The sequence below is a fragment of the Arvicola amphibius genome, chromosome 8 (genome assembly GCF_903992535.2).
Source record: "Arvicola amphibius chromosome 8, mArvAmp1.2, whole genome shotgun sequence".
Lineage (NCBI taxonomy): Eukaryota > Metazoa > Chordata > Mammalia > Rodentia > Cricetidae > Arvicola > Arvicola amphibius.
Genome location: NC_052054.1, coordinates 66,018,409 through 66,033,464, shown reverse-complemented (window position 1 = coordinate 66,033,464; position 15,056 = coordinate 66,018,409). Strand labels below are relative to the sequence as shown.

General features: G+C 42.3%; 1 protein-coding gene across 1 annotated transcript in view; it reads right to left on the bottom strand.

Moving 5' to 3' along the window:
• Nlrp2 (NLR family pyrin domain containing 2) overlaps positions 1–13,782 on the bottom strand; it is a 56,171-nt gene extending 42,389 nt beyond the window's left edge. Inside the window, 4 exon segments of the mRNA XM_042055582.1 lie at positions 6,452–6,511; positions 13,504–13,546; positions 13,548–13,710; positions 13,712–13,782. Of these exon segments, the coding sequence (XP_041911516.1) occupies positions 6,452–6,511; positions 13,504–13,546; positions 13,548–13,710; positions 13,712–13,782 (337 nt within the window).
• Between the last annotated feature and the right edge of the window lie 1,274 nt (positions 13,783–15,056).

The following is a 15,056-nucleotide window of genomic DNA, read 5'->3' as shown; positions in this document are numbered from 1 at the left end:
AGGTGAAAAACAATGACATCTTGAATTTTGCTTGCAAATGTATAGAAATAGAAAACACTATCCTGAGATAACCCAGACACAAAATGATGAATATGGTATGTACTCACTCATTAGTGGACTCTAGCCATAAACAAAGGACATTGAGCCTATAGCTCGCAAGCCTAGAGAAGCCAAATAACAAGGTGAGCCCAAAGAAAATATATATAGATCCTCCTCGAAATTGGAAGCAAACAAGATTGCTGGGTAAAAGTTGGGAGCATGGGGGTGGGGGTAGGGGTAAGAGTGGGGATGGGGAAGGGGAGGGGGGAGAGAGAAGGGATAAGGGAAAGACTGGGGAGAGCTGGGAGGGTGGAGATGGAGGAAGGTGGTTATAGGAGCAGGGAAGAAGATTACCTACCGGGTGGCAAGAGACTTGGCTCTAGAGGGAATCCCATGTGTCCACTGGGATGTCCCCACCTCGGTCCCTGGGCAGCAGAGGAGAAGGTGCCTGAACTGTCCTCGTCCCACTATCACACTGATGATTATCTCAAATATCACCATAGAATCTTCATCCGGTGATGGATGGAGATAGAGACAGAGACCCTCATCAGAGCAATGGTCTGAGCCCCCAAGGTCCACTTGAAGAACAGAAGGAGGGAGAAGATGAGAAAGAAGTCTGGACCATGAGGGGTTGGTCCACCCACTGAGACAGTGTGCTTGTTCTAATGGGAGCTCGCCAAGTTCAGCTGGACCAGGACTGAATGAACATGCGATCACACCTGACTTTGTTGCTGACAATGGGTGCTGACTGAGAAGCCATTGATAAAGGCACTGCAACTTGTTTTTACTGCATGTACTGGCTTTTTGGGACCCTAGTCTATTTGGATGCACAGCTTCCTAGGCCTGGATGTAGGGGGGAGGGCCTCTGACTTCCCACAGGGCAGGGTTTCCCTGCTCTCTCTCTCAAGCAGGGAAGGGGAGGGAGGAGAGTGAGTGGGGGAGTGGGAGGGAAATGGGAGGATGAAGAAAGTGTAAATTTTATATATTTATTTATTTTTCCATTAAAAAATTTACAGATTAAAAAATTAGATAAAAAAGATAAATTAGATATAAGACTTTAAACTCACCAAGATAGGATAGATAAGTATTTTTTTCAATTTTGTCAAACACAAAAAGACTAGATATTGTAACTGTAATCCTTACTTGATAATGGTTTTATTGTATGTAATTTTACTATGTTAAAAGTTAAAACCTCCTTTTGATGGAACAGAAAGGAATGAGCTGTGGCATGACTCTTCTGTGCACTGTGAATATGTGTTGCTCTCATGGTTGATGATAAAAAGCTGATTTGGCCTAAAGCCAGGCAGAAAAAAAGAACTGTATGTATCACCATCCATGATTACAGATCCCTGTACATCCCTGTAATACATCTCTGTATTACAGAGCTATAGTGAGAAAAACCATATGCTATTGGTATAAAAATACATACATTGATCAATGGAATAGAATTGAAGATCCAGGCATAAATCAACATACCTATTTGACACCTGGTTTGATAAAGCTAGAAATACACAATGGAAAAAAGCATTCTCAAGAAATGGTAGTGATCTAACTAGATATTGGCATACAGAAGAATGCAAATAGATCCATGTCTATCACTCTGCACAAAACTCATGTCCAAGTTGATCAAAACTTCAACATTAAACTACCAGCACAGGAAAAACTTTCTATACAGAACATGAATAGCACAGGCACAAAGACTGATAATAAATGGGACCTTATGAAACTGAAATGCTTCTGTAAGTCAAATACACCATCAACAGGACAAAACAGAAATCTATAGAATGGGGAAAGATTTCCAGAAGCCCCATATCTGATGGAGGACTATTACCCAAAATATATGAAGAACTCAAAAATTAAACATGAACAAATGAAATAAGCCAGTTGAAAATGAGAATTCTCTTTAGAACTGTTCTCCAAGAAAGGAATTTCAATTGTTCAAGAAACACCCAAGGAAATGGTCACCATCCTTAGCTATCAGGGAAGTGAAAATCACTCTGAGATTCCATCTTACACCTTTCTAAATGGCTAAGACCAATAGCACAAATGGTAACTCATGCTGAAGAGGATGCGGAGCAAGGGAACACTCCATTGCTGATCGGAGTGCATGCTTGGGCATATACCCAAAGGACACTCCTTTCTACTGTAGGACATTTACTTAAACTATGTCCATAGAGGCTTTACTCATAATAGCCAGACACTGGAAACACCCTAGGTCTTCCTTAACCAATGAATAGATAAAGAAAATGTGTCATTGAGAAGGAAATGCACACCCTACCGAGACTAAACCTCAGCCCCAGATCCAGGATATTATGGGCCAAGAGCATGTGTTTTCATAGCTGGCTCCTCTGTTGGTCTTGGTCTTACAGGCATCCATGAGAAGAGTATACAGACTGAAGATGGAGAGTGGCTCAATCTCAGGGAGTTTGAAACCAGAGACCATGAAAAATCCAAGAAATGAAGGCAAAGCATACTATGTGATGGGTATGTCCTGGAAGATCTGATAAAGGTATTCTGGTGGCAGATAGCTTCCATGTTTTCTGGGTAAGATGGTGAATTAAAAGCTTCTATGTGATAATCAGCTTCAATTATTCTGGGGTGAGACAACAGGTTAGAAGCTCTTTCAGTATGACTGGTAGCTTCAATCAAGGATTTCACTGTCATAATTCACTTGTCCCAGATGTTAGCAGAATGTCTGCATACACGATACCATTATGATTCTTCTTAGACAGGTTCCATTACATGGTTGTTGCCAACATGCCAGACATGGGTGTTACCTCAGCTGTCTTGTGTTATAGCTTAATCCTCTTTAATGTATTAACTCTCATTTTTTGGATGGTAGGAGAAAAGCCTGTAACCTTTACCATTAACTAGTTGCAGAAAATTTGGTAGTATGGATATAATTTTATTTAAATTTAAATATAATTGAAATATGGAGTACCAGTGATGAAAACAATATATTTACATATCTGAAGATAACACACCCGTGTGGATGCCTGCATTACAAGATTGTCTCACAGTTCTCTCAGGTCATTGTCACACACTTGAGTATCATGTGTCAGACCAGCACTTGGGGATGCTGAGACAGGGGGATTGCTCAGAGATCAAGGACAGCTTAGACTCCGTAGTGAGTTCTAGGACAGGTTACAGAGTGAGGCCTGCCTCAACTCCATCTACCCAAAAGTAAAAGTAAAAGAAGAGAAATAATTTTGAAATAAGTTCTTAGTTCTTCCTTTTTATCAACCCTGTAAGTTGGGAAAACCAGGAGGTTTCCTTGGTAGCTGAATCTATTTCTTATGAAGTAGGGTACACAGATCTTTCTGGTATGTATCTCAGAAGGCCTATCCCTGTGTCATCCTCATAATAAAGGACAAAAGTTCTCATTGAGTATTGGCTGAGCTGCATCTAAAGCATGGGGAGTACAGGTGTGAGCCCCTGGTCAGGGCAAGGCTGCACCTTCATACCCTACCTGCAGTTACTACTGTGAGGGAGAGAAGTCTGTAGGAAATGATGCTGCAGCTAAGGGGTGGGATGGCTATTTCTGGCCTTAGGACTAAAACCCATGTCATGAAAGAGTCTTCCCTGAGCTGGGTCATGGAGGACAGTTCTGACAAAGTGTACAATGCAGCTATCTACACAGGGAAAGAGTATGAGAAACCAACCCTCAGTGTGTCTGGAAGCTGTGGGTGATCAAGTGGCATCCCTTGTTTGAGATCATGTGAAAATCACCATGAAAGGAAAAGGGGATCTAAATGTTTCTTTGACTCATTGTGGGGCACATGGGGGAGTAGTTTCAATGAAGACATCTTGTATTTAACAAGGGTATATACAGACAGAAATATCGAGAGGTGGTTAGAAATACCTCACTCACAAACTAAAAGTAAAGACCCTCCCATCATTAACTCTCTGTCTTTTAGGAAGGACATCTACCAGACCCACTTAGGATAAAGGGACAGAGGGAAAACCCAACAAGCCCAGAGTGAACAAAGAAAAACATAACTGCCCCGTGACCTTCTGCCATGATGTCTGAGGCCCTCATCTGCAAATTGTTAGTTGTTCATATCTGCCATGTTATAGTTTTTAAATTCACTGATAATAAAAATGGAAGTTATTAAAAGGAAAATGTGTCATTTACACAATCAAGTTATTAATCAGCTGTTAAAAATTGACATCATAAAATTTTCAGACACATGGGTAGAACTACAAAGAATTTTCTGAGAGTCACCTGTATGGTTTTGGTCCTGTCCCTTTAAGAGACAAGGCCACGCCCACTCATCCTCCCCATCCGCTGAGACAGGCTGATCTTGCTCTCTTTTCCATCTTCCTCTCAGAGAGGCAGCTTCACTTCTGCCTCTCTTCCCCCTTCTCCCTCTCCCTCTCCCTCCCTTTCTCCCTTCCTCCTTCTCCCTCTCTCCCCCCCCCTCTCTCCCTCCCTCTCTCCCTCTCTTCCTCCCTCTCTTCCTCTCCCCTTTAATAAAGCTTTATGTCTATTTTCTGTGTCTGTGCCTTTAACCCGCCTCTGCACCGCCTGTTCACCCACCGCCCTGGTCACACGTGTTCCGCGAGTCTCCGCGCAGCTATGCACAGCTGCCCAGCTACTAAGTTTTTAATAACAAAACAACCCAGCCCCAGAAAGACAAGCATGATGTATACTCACTAATAAGTGGATATTAGCAGTTAAGGAAAATCACACCACAATCAATAGACCTAAAAAGGCTAAGTAACAAGGAAGGCTCTAGGTAGCAGGCTTATGGATCTTCCTGGGAAGAGGAAATGGAAAAGATTTTGCAGATGTCTTGAGAGGGTGTCAAGTGGGGATGGGAACAGGAGGTAACAGCTTGGGGAGGGAAGAATAGAGGGATGGAGGGAAAGAGTACTGAGAGAGAAGACTGGAATAGAGAGACATTTAGGGAACTATATGGAAATGTAGTATAGTAGAACTTCCTGGAACCAATGAGGGTGATTCTTACTAGGATTTCTAATTATGGAGGATGAAGAGCCTGAACCAGTCATGCTTGGTAACCTCACAAATGGTGGGACTAGGACACCAACCAAGCCTCAAAACCTTTGACCCACAACCTGTCTTGCCTTGGAGATGTGCTGAGTCAATCAATGGTGGTGCAGAACTTGTTAGAATGATCAATCAATGACAGGTCTAACTTGAGGTCAAGAGAGGGACCCCATGCCCAACACTGCCTGGGTGTCCATGGACCCACAACTGAATGCCTCAGAGGTATAGAGAGGAACAAAACACAACTGACCTACAAACATAAATGAGATGATTTCTGTCCATTCTGCTATACTTGTAGATTAGTGTTGAGCCCAATCAATGTTAGTGTCCCTCTGACAGCTGATGGGAGCAGATGCAGAGACATCCCCCACCTTGTCTCAGAAACATTAGGTGCAGCTCGTGGAACCAGAGTGGGAGAGGGCAGAGAAAAGATTGTGGGAGCCAGTGAGGCTGAGGACACCAGGAAAACAGCTCACAAAATCTAAGCAGGGCTCACAGAGGTGCTCACAGAGACTGAAGCAGCAATCATGGAACCTCCTACTAGGGTTGCCTACCCCAGGCTTGGTATGAGGGTTTTGTGTCTACTCTTATTATACCTTATTGGGCTGAAATCCTGGGATTCCTTCACTCTCCTGAGGGGAAATTGAGGGGCAGTGGGTCTGCAGGAGAGGGGTGGTGAAGATAAACTCGGGGGGAGTGGAGAGACAGGGTGTTGTGGTTGGGATATGTTGTATGAGACAAGATTATTGAAAATATTATATAAAATGATTAGTTGATTTTTTTATCTGGGAAAATATAAAAATTATTAAAGAGATAATGAATTAGAGAGGGAGAGGAAGGAACATGGAGGGGTTGGAGGTAGGATGTAGTTGGAGGCTATTTGTTTATTTCTGTCTGTCCAGAACTGAAATAACCACACAGAAAATGTATTAATTAAATCACTGCATGGTCTATTAGCTCTAGTTTTTATTGGCTAGCTCTTACATTTTAAATTAACCCATTTTTATTATTTTATATTTACCACGAGGCTTGTGGCCTACTGGCAAAGTTTTGGTGCGTCTATCTCTGGCGGTGGCTACATGGTATCGCCTTGACTCCACCTTTTTTTCTAGCATTTAGTTTAGTTTTCCTCGCCTACCTCTATTCTGCCCTGAGCAGGCCCAAGACATTTTTTTATTAACCAATGGTATTCACAGCATACAGAGGGGAAACCCACATCACCAGGACAGGACAGGACAGTACAGGCTGGTGTGATGTAGAAACAGTGTTCATGTATAAAGCTATCAAAACAAAATGATGGAGGAAACAGGATAGAGGAGAGACTGGAGTTTCCAGAAGAAGTAGGGAAGTAGATGTTTGTTTTGCTTACCTTACAGTAACAATGAATGCTGTAAAACTTACCTTCTTTTTCAGTTTCTTGGTTCATATTCGGCTCAAAAACTGGCAAATCAGATTTGATTTCTAAAAGAAGAGACAAATCTTTCATTTGTCATTGTATAAAATCCATGATCTGGAGAGAGTAGGGCTTGCAGACAGCACAAGTTTAACCAATGAGCATCAGCATTTTATATACAGGTTATGCAAAGAAAATCTGAAGGAGACAGGATACATAAATGGAAGTACATCAGCTTCTGACCTTGGAGTTATGATCCTTTTTTGGTAAGAGAATTCCAACACAGTTTAGGAAGCATTCATGGGTTGCTTAGCAAGGGAGATTCATCTGGAAAAATTCATTATTAGTTTGTTTTGTGGGACTTGGTATACCACAGACTGTTCTCACATGAGTCTTAGAGATGCAAGCCAATCATTTAACATAGCCTCTTGATGCAATCTAGAGGTGTAGAGCCACACAAGACAGTTGAGGGTGCTTCTAGTGTAACATGGAGGCAGGCAAATCTAGAAGGCAGTGTAGTGCCTGAAGAACCAGAACCACATTTACTTTTGGATTACGCATACCACCCTCTGTAATGATGCACTTGGCAGGCTAGCCCTTTTACCCGAGTTTTAAACAAACCTTTTTCCAAACACTGTACCTAGCAACCTCAGAAACCTCCGGCCATGCAATACCACATTTGAATGAGAAACTTCCCTACCCTAGGTAACATATGTATACAGTTTCTATTCAAGTGTATTCCCTATGTATCTGGGTATAAAGTTTTAGCAAGGCTGATTTGACCTGAACTGCTTTGGGTGCATGAGCAGGAAAGCAAAACTTTGTCCTCTAGGAAACACTGAGGTAGAATTCCCTATTCATTATCCAATGCCTCTACACAATTGGGCACGAATATGATTAAAATCAGATGCAGTATGTCAAGAGGCATATACAGTAGGAAAAATGAAATATGACCCAATCTATCAAAACATAGAACTACTCAAACTGCATCCCTTAGTAAACAGCAACTCTTTCCCTTGAACCCCTTAAAAGGAAGCCCTGAGAAAAAAAATTAGGTCCCTTGAACACTCACTCATGTAGCCTGCTCTCAAACTTGATGTTTCATTCCTCTGAATGATTCCACCTATTGCTTTTTTGAATACAGTCACCTGCTTATTTTGCAAATCTGCAGGAGTCCTTATTTTTAGTTCTTTGGGTATAAAGTCAAGAACCTAGAAACATCTACCTCAGTTCCTTATTACTAATACTATTGCAGATGGCTTTAAAGAAGTGTTTACAAGGGGCCAATGAGGCAGCTCAACTGGTAAAGTGGTTCCTGGGAAAGGACAGAGAACCAAGTCCACATCACAGCAGCCAGTTAAGGTGCAGAAGCACACATCTGTAATCCCAGGGACAGGAGGATCTCAGGGGTTTACTGGACAGACAGTTTAGCCAAACTGGCAAGCTCCAGGTTCAGAGAGAGGACTTCATCTCAGAAAATAATGACATAGATTAGTGCAGGTGGTCAACCCTTACCAGAGAAGTTTCTTTTCTAGTAGATGGTGACTAACACAGAACAACCGACTGAGGTACAGAGACTAAGACCATGCTCATTCCTACATGGGTCACCCTGTTATCACATCCTTTCCCTCCCAAGGCTTTGGGTCACTACACAAGAAGAGATGGAAAGTTTTTAAGAGTTAGTGGGTGGATGGAATGTTTTCTGGACATATCAGGGTAGTTGCACATGAATTCACTGTGGTGAGGTAGAATGAACAGGCCTCAGGTTAGAGAAAGCCCAGCATGGAGAGGGGAGGGGAGCACACAGGACCACTCATAGCTAAACAGCAATTAGTAGTTAATACTGCAGGGAGAGGGAAAACCAGTTTTCTTTAAGGGTAGCTCCAGGTACGTTCATCATATTCCAAGTGGGAGGCCATACACTTAAGAGTATATGGGAAGCACAAACCGTACTTGATGGGTTCAAAAGGGCATAATGTTGAGAGTGTAAGGAAGAACAGACAAATCTGGAAGAAGTTCAGGGACAGAGGTAGATGTGACCAAAATATAGGAAATTCTGTAGGAATAAAAAATGAAAAAATAAAAACAAAGGGATAAGGTGGAGAGCAACTGAAGGCAGCAGGAATTAACCTCTGGCTTCTGCAGCCACACCTCTGTACACATGGGCATGTAGGTTTACCCATGCCAGAACACACCCCTTTCTAGGTAGAAGGTATATTCTGCAAGGATGAAATGAATGGTATGATAAATTTATTATCAAGTGCCATGGAACGGTATATTCGCATACATTCTATACTCTAATTCTTTTAAAAAGAAGATTTATTTATTATGTACACAGTGTTCTGCCTGCTTGCAAGCCTGCATGACAGAAGAGGTCCCCAGATCTCATTATAGATGGTTGTGAGTCATCATGTTGTTGCTGGGAACTGAACTCAGGACCTCTGGAAGAGCAAGCATCCAGTGTTCTTAACCTCCGAGTCATCTCTGCAACCCCTATGCTTTAATTCTGTTAGCAGTATGATAAGTTTTCTTATGCCAGAACCACCTCTAACTCAAGAGGTACTCTTTGTGCTGCTTTGATGTTATCTGAGAGGAAGTTTTCAGTCCCATAATAATCTTATGAGACCACCATCCTATGTGTCCCACCACTGACCAAAGTTTCACACAGCACATGGAGCTCCATGGTATGAGGAACAGGAAGGTCATTCCTAAAGGCATTAACAAGCCTTGTGGAGGAAAATCCCTGGAGTCTGGAATAAATAACCAAAGAATAGGGTAGTGTGTGTCCCATCAAAAGGAGGATTTGAAGCTAAACATTGGGTCATGCATAGGTGAGTTATGGAGCTGGAAGAAAGGCTCAGTGGGTAGAACACTTGCTGACAAGGTATAGGGGTCTCAGTTTGGATAACCGGAAACCCACAGAAACCTGGACACAGAGGCAAGCATCTGTTATTATACCACTTAAAAATATAAAAGTTGTGATAGCAAGATAGATGAGCAGGTAAAGGCATTTGCCACCAAGTCTGATAGCCAGAGTGTAATACAGAAGCTGCATTGAAGAAGATGGGAAATTCAGTACTGAGATCTACAGGTTATCCTCTGACATCTGTATGCATGCCATGCCACATACAAACAAACATAAAAGAAGTGTAAAATTGTAGAAAGGACTCTAAGCTTGTGAGTTTTAGGAACACAGTTGATGTGGTCTTTATTTGACTTTCAGGATTCTACTGTTTACTGCCCTTTGCTCTATTTTGTTAGCACATGGTGGTCAGCTGCAGACTTATAACTAAGTGTTGGGGCTAAGTGACCATTGCATGGCGCTCAGTCCTAAACTGGCATCTATATCGTCTCTTCCAATGCTCAGAGGGAATTTCAGAGTGATGTTGGGAATAATGCAAGGGTTAGAGAGAAGAAGGAGTGTTGTGGGATGCTGTGTTCCAGGCACGGCAAGACTGTTGTACTCTTGAATTCTTAGTGTATGAGGTTACCTACATAAAATTGGGCCCACAGCATTTCATCATGGAGGGAGCAGTACCTTCCTCAGCCATGTATCCCCTGGTAAGGTGCCCATTGTTCCTGGAAATAGGCCCTCGCTTGTGCTCCTAGCAATGCTAGTGAAATTACTAGGTAACAAAAGAAACAACAGCAGCAACACAACTAAGACACAGCTCCCAGAGGATTGCTTGATCTAGTAGACGGCTCAACACTCATGCATGTAGAGCGAGTTCAGTCAGAGAGTTTTAAAAAAGAAAACTATTGCATGCAGTTAGGAGTGGGAATGGAGGGCATGGAATATGAATGAAAGTGATCAAAATGCATTATGTACGTGTACAAAATTTTAGACAAGAACAGAGAAAAGAAAAAGGAAAAAAAAAGGGCAAAGCACTCACCCTAGCCTATCTCCCAGGATAAGAGACAGCTTATTTTCTCCCCACCATCCTCTGTACTTGCTGACTCCTATTAGACAGGACCTTGTTGGAGCTCACCACCTCCCAAACCAGTATATTCCTGTGGGACAGCCAAGGTCTATCTTCTCATATCCTTTGGTGTTAAATGCAGAATCTTTTAAAAATAGAAATCCCCAGGTTCTTAATATCCCACGAATAAAAATTATATCCACAAGAAACTTACTTATTGTGAAAGGGAGACACTTTTTACCAGCTTTCTTCGATGGTGTTCCTGAAAAAGAAAGAAAGAGAAGACGTTTGCATCTTTCAGACCCCAGACCCCAGAGGGGTTGCAGCTTTGTCTTTCACTCTGGATTAACTCTTACAGGGGTATCAAGTTGCCTTCTGATTTTATTTGAGGTGGGAGCTTAGGTCTCATTTGGAGATGATAGGTTCTAAAGAGGGGTGTGTGGGGGTTCCCAGCTGGTGAACTATTTAGGAAGGATTAGGAGGTGTGGTCTTCTTGGAGGAGATGTGTCACTTGGGGGTGAGTGTAAAGGTTTCAAAAGCTGGCATCAGGCCAGGTCTTGCTGTTTCTCTGCCTCCATTTCGTGGATAAGCTAAGTTCTCAGCTTCTAGGTCAAAATGAAGACCTACACTAATATTAGTTAGCCCCAGTTCTACATCCTGGATGCTTAGAAACTTAAAGTTTCTAGGACGTCTCCAAGAATAAGCAACAGGACTAAAGCAAAGGGTCTCAATTTCAGGAGATTTCATTCCATTATGGGCATCTGGCCAGATCTGCAATCATTTGAGAGTTAAAAATTGACAGAGATGCTGTACATCTGATTGGCATGGGGATTTGGGAATAGCAAAGGGTACCAAAGGTGGTACCAAAAATACTAGAACCAATGCACAGAGTGGTCTCATTAGTGCTATTAGTACTGCAGACCTAAAGGAAGGTAGAGGTGTTATCTTGTATGAGAGTATGAATATGTCTGCAAATATTTACAAACTACTTGAAAGGAATCTAAGTTAGGATTGAAAATAAAATCGAGTGAGTACATAGGATGTACTCACTAATAATTGGTTTCTAGCCATAAATAAAGGACATCGAGCCTATAATTCGTAAAAAAATCTCAGAGAAGCTATATAAGAAGGTGAACCCAAAGAAAAACATATAGTTATCCTCCTGGATATTGGAAGTAGACAAGATTGCTGGACAAAAAATGGGAACATGTGGGTGGGGTGGGATGGGGGGATGGGGATGGGGGAGAGAAAAGTGTGGAAGTGGAGGATGGGGAGAGAGCTTGGGGGAATAGGATGGTTGGGATATAGGAAGGGTGGATATGGGAACAAGGAATTATATATCTTAGTTAAGGGAGCCATTCTAGGGTTGGCAGAGACTTGACTCTAGAGGGGGTTCCCAGGTGTCCAGGAAGACGCCCCCAGCTAGGTCCTGGGCAGCCGAGGAGAGGGTGCCAGAAATGTACAGATCCTATTGCCATACTCATGAATATCTGCATATCACCATAGAACCTTCACTTGGCACTGGATGAAGAAAATGACAGAGCCCCACATAGGAGCACTGGACTGAGCTCCCAAGGTCCTGATGAGGAGCAAAAGGAGGGAGATCATGAGCAAGGAAGTCAGGACCGTGAGGAGTGCGTTTACCCATTGAGACGGTGGGACAGATCTAACAGGAGACCACCAAGTCCATTTGGAATGGGACTGATGGAACAGAGAACCAAACCAGACTCTCTGAATGTGGCTGACGGTGGAGGAGGACTGAGAAACCAAGGACAACGGCAATGAGCATGAACTCTACAGCATGGACGGGCTCACTGTGAGCCATGTCAGTTTGGTTGCTCACCTTCCTGGACTTAGGGGGAGCTGGGAGGACCTTGGACTTAACATAGTAAAGGGAACCCTGATGACTCTTTTTCTTGGAGAGGGGCAGAGTGGGGGTATGGGTGGAAGGGGAGGGGAGGGAAAGGGGGAGGAGGAGGGGAGGAGATGGAAATCTTAATAAAAAAAATGAGAAAAAAAGAAAATAAAATCGAATGTACATTTTAATTCACTATCATTCATTACTATGAGTAAGGTCATGGGCTGGAAGGATAACTCAGCAGTTAAGAGCATGTACACTCTTCCAGAGGGCACAAGTTTGGCTCCCAGCACACTGGGCACCTGCTAACTGCATGGAACTTCAAGGGACTGGAAACCCTTTCTTGCCTCTGCAGACACACACACACACACACACACACACACACACGACAAGGAGACTGTGAGAAGCGAATCTTGGTAGATATACAACACTGTACTAGACCTTAGAAGGGTATTAAAAAATCCCAGACAGGTGTTCCTGATAGTTTGTGTTCCTGTAGCACTTGGATCTGAACAGGCAACCCCTGTAAAACTCAATGCTATTTCTGCATTTTTCTTTTAAAAATGTTTTCTGAAGCTGGACATGGTGTCACACACCCAGCACTCAGGATGCAGAGGCAAGGGCATCTCTTTGACGATCACCTTTCAAGGTGAGCTGGTCTACAGAGTGAGTTCTAGGACAACCAGGGCTACATAGTGAAACCCTGCCTAAAATAAAGCAACAACAAAAAATCCCTAAAATTGTTTTCTGCTTGTGAATGGAGGCAAGTGAGGGGGTACACATATACATATGAGAGCCAGTGTGTGTGTCTGTGCCTATGTATGAGTGTGTGGTATGTGTTGGTGTGTGTGGACTAAAGGACAAGCTTTAGTGCGGATATTAGGCACCATACACCTTGGTTTCTGAGGCAGTCTCTCATTGCCTGGGAGCTCAGTAGCAAGAGGGCTAGGATCTTCCTATCTTTCCAGTGCTGAGATTATATGCATGCTATAATGCTTGATGTTTTTTTGAAAAAAAAAAAAGAATTCTGAGGATGACTCAGGGTTTATGCTTTTATGGAAGCTCTTAACTGGCTGAGCTATCTCCTTAGCCTTCCTAATTTTGGGACAGCCATTTACCATCTATCCTAGGCTGGTCTACAGCTCAAAACAATCCTCTTGCCGCAGCTTCCCCAGCACTGATTCCAGGAGCCACTCATCATGTCTGAGTTATTTCTACATTTACAGAACCCTCGAGACAATTGCTCTTTGCTAGGGCACAGCTATGGAATGTTTCTGCTTACCTTTGTGTAGTTTCACTACCAACTCTGCTAGATCTGCACGGTTTTATCTCCTTTAAGAGCTGCGTCGTGATTTTCTCCACCCAGCCTCTGGGGCAGTACTCTTTTGAGAATTCTGCTAGCTGAGCTCCACCGGCCATGTTCAGTGTGATCTGGGGGATCTGTTTCTGGGTTTCAGGCAGAGAATAGTCTTTAGGGCATGCTTGAAGTGTTCAACTCAGTGTGGTCCAGCCTTTTCAGGATATCTTCCAGATGGGAATATGGCTGATTGGGATTGCCCATCCTGAGCCACAGGTGAGATCTGAACTTCCAGCTTTATAGAACTATGGAAGAAACAAAGAGTCAGCTTTCTTACCTTAAATACCGGGTGACCTTTGTGCCATGGCAGAGCTATCAGCAGAGTCAAGAGAAAACTGCAGGGTAGTGGTTAATTTCACATTGAGTTCCATTCCTTGGCTTAGTTAATGGGTTTAATCTGAGAGTCTTTTAAAAAAAAAAAACTGTTTTATTTTTATTTATTTATTTATTTTTAATCTGAGAGTCTTAATTTTTGGAAAACACTCAAGATTCTTTAAGTCACATTAGAAGTCTACAATGTTACATTTGTTCTTAGGAGATGATGAATACATTTAGCTTTATAAGTATTCATAAACTGAAAAATCTTGCCATAAGTTTCCATAACAACCTATATGGAGTTACCTTATGGTGTTTATGGAGTAAGGGTAGAGTTTAGAATCTCACCCTGGTGAAGGAACTCTGAGAAGAGAAACAAAACAGGCTATATAATTTTTACATGGTTTTATGTTTTAAAAAGCCCAAGACTCTCAAGATTAATTCCCCTAAACAGGCATTAAGTATTTAGCATTATTAAATAGGAATTTTGGGTTGAAAATCTTTTTAACAGTTGTTGAACACCAAGTTATTTTCATTTGTCCCTGATACAGTAGATGGGGTAAAGTTTTACAGACAACATACATGGAATATTCAACCCTGTTCATATTTCAAACCCTGTTCATAGAGAAGAAGGAAGACGACCTGGTCAGTCGTCCTCATTAAATTAGACCATGAAATCCAATACGGACAAGTTCAACAGAACCTCCATATATGGTTGCCCATGTATGCTTCAGCACTGTCAGGGAATAAATTTCATTTTTTTTACTATAGAAGAGGATAGCTGTACTCATGACATAGCCTCTGCTGATGGCTTGAGAGTGTCTGTACTTATCTCTAAATTCACCGAATTGCTTCCACATTAAAATATGCACATATGCACATTGAGCTATTTTATTCACTCCCCCAGCTCTACTGAGGAGCAATCATTAAAATGGTATCTATTCATGTTGGATAATGTGGCAAAAGTCAATCTAACTTAACATTCAAATTTCAGGGGTGTTAACAAGATCAGTTTCAGATATTAATGGTACCCACTACATAACAGAGTCTAGTGCCACTGGGAGGAAAGACAACAGAAAGAAACACACTCTAACCATACACTATGTTGGAATAAGGCTTGGGTGAAGCATAGCAATACAGTACTTTGCTAGAATTCAACAAGC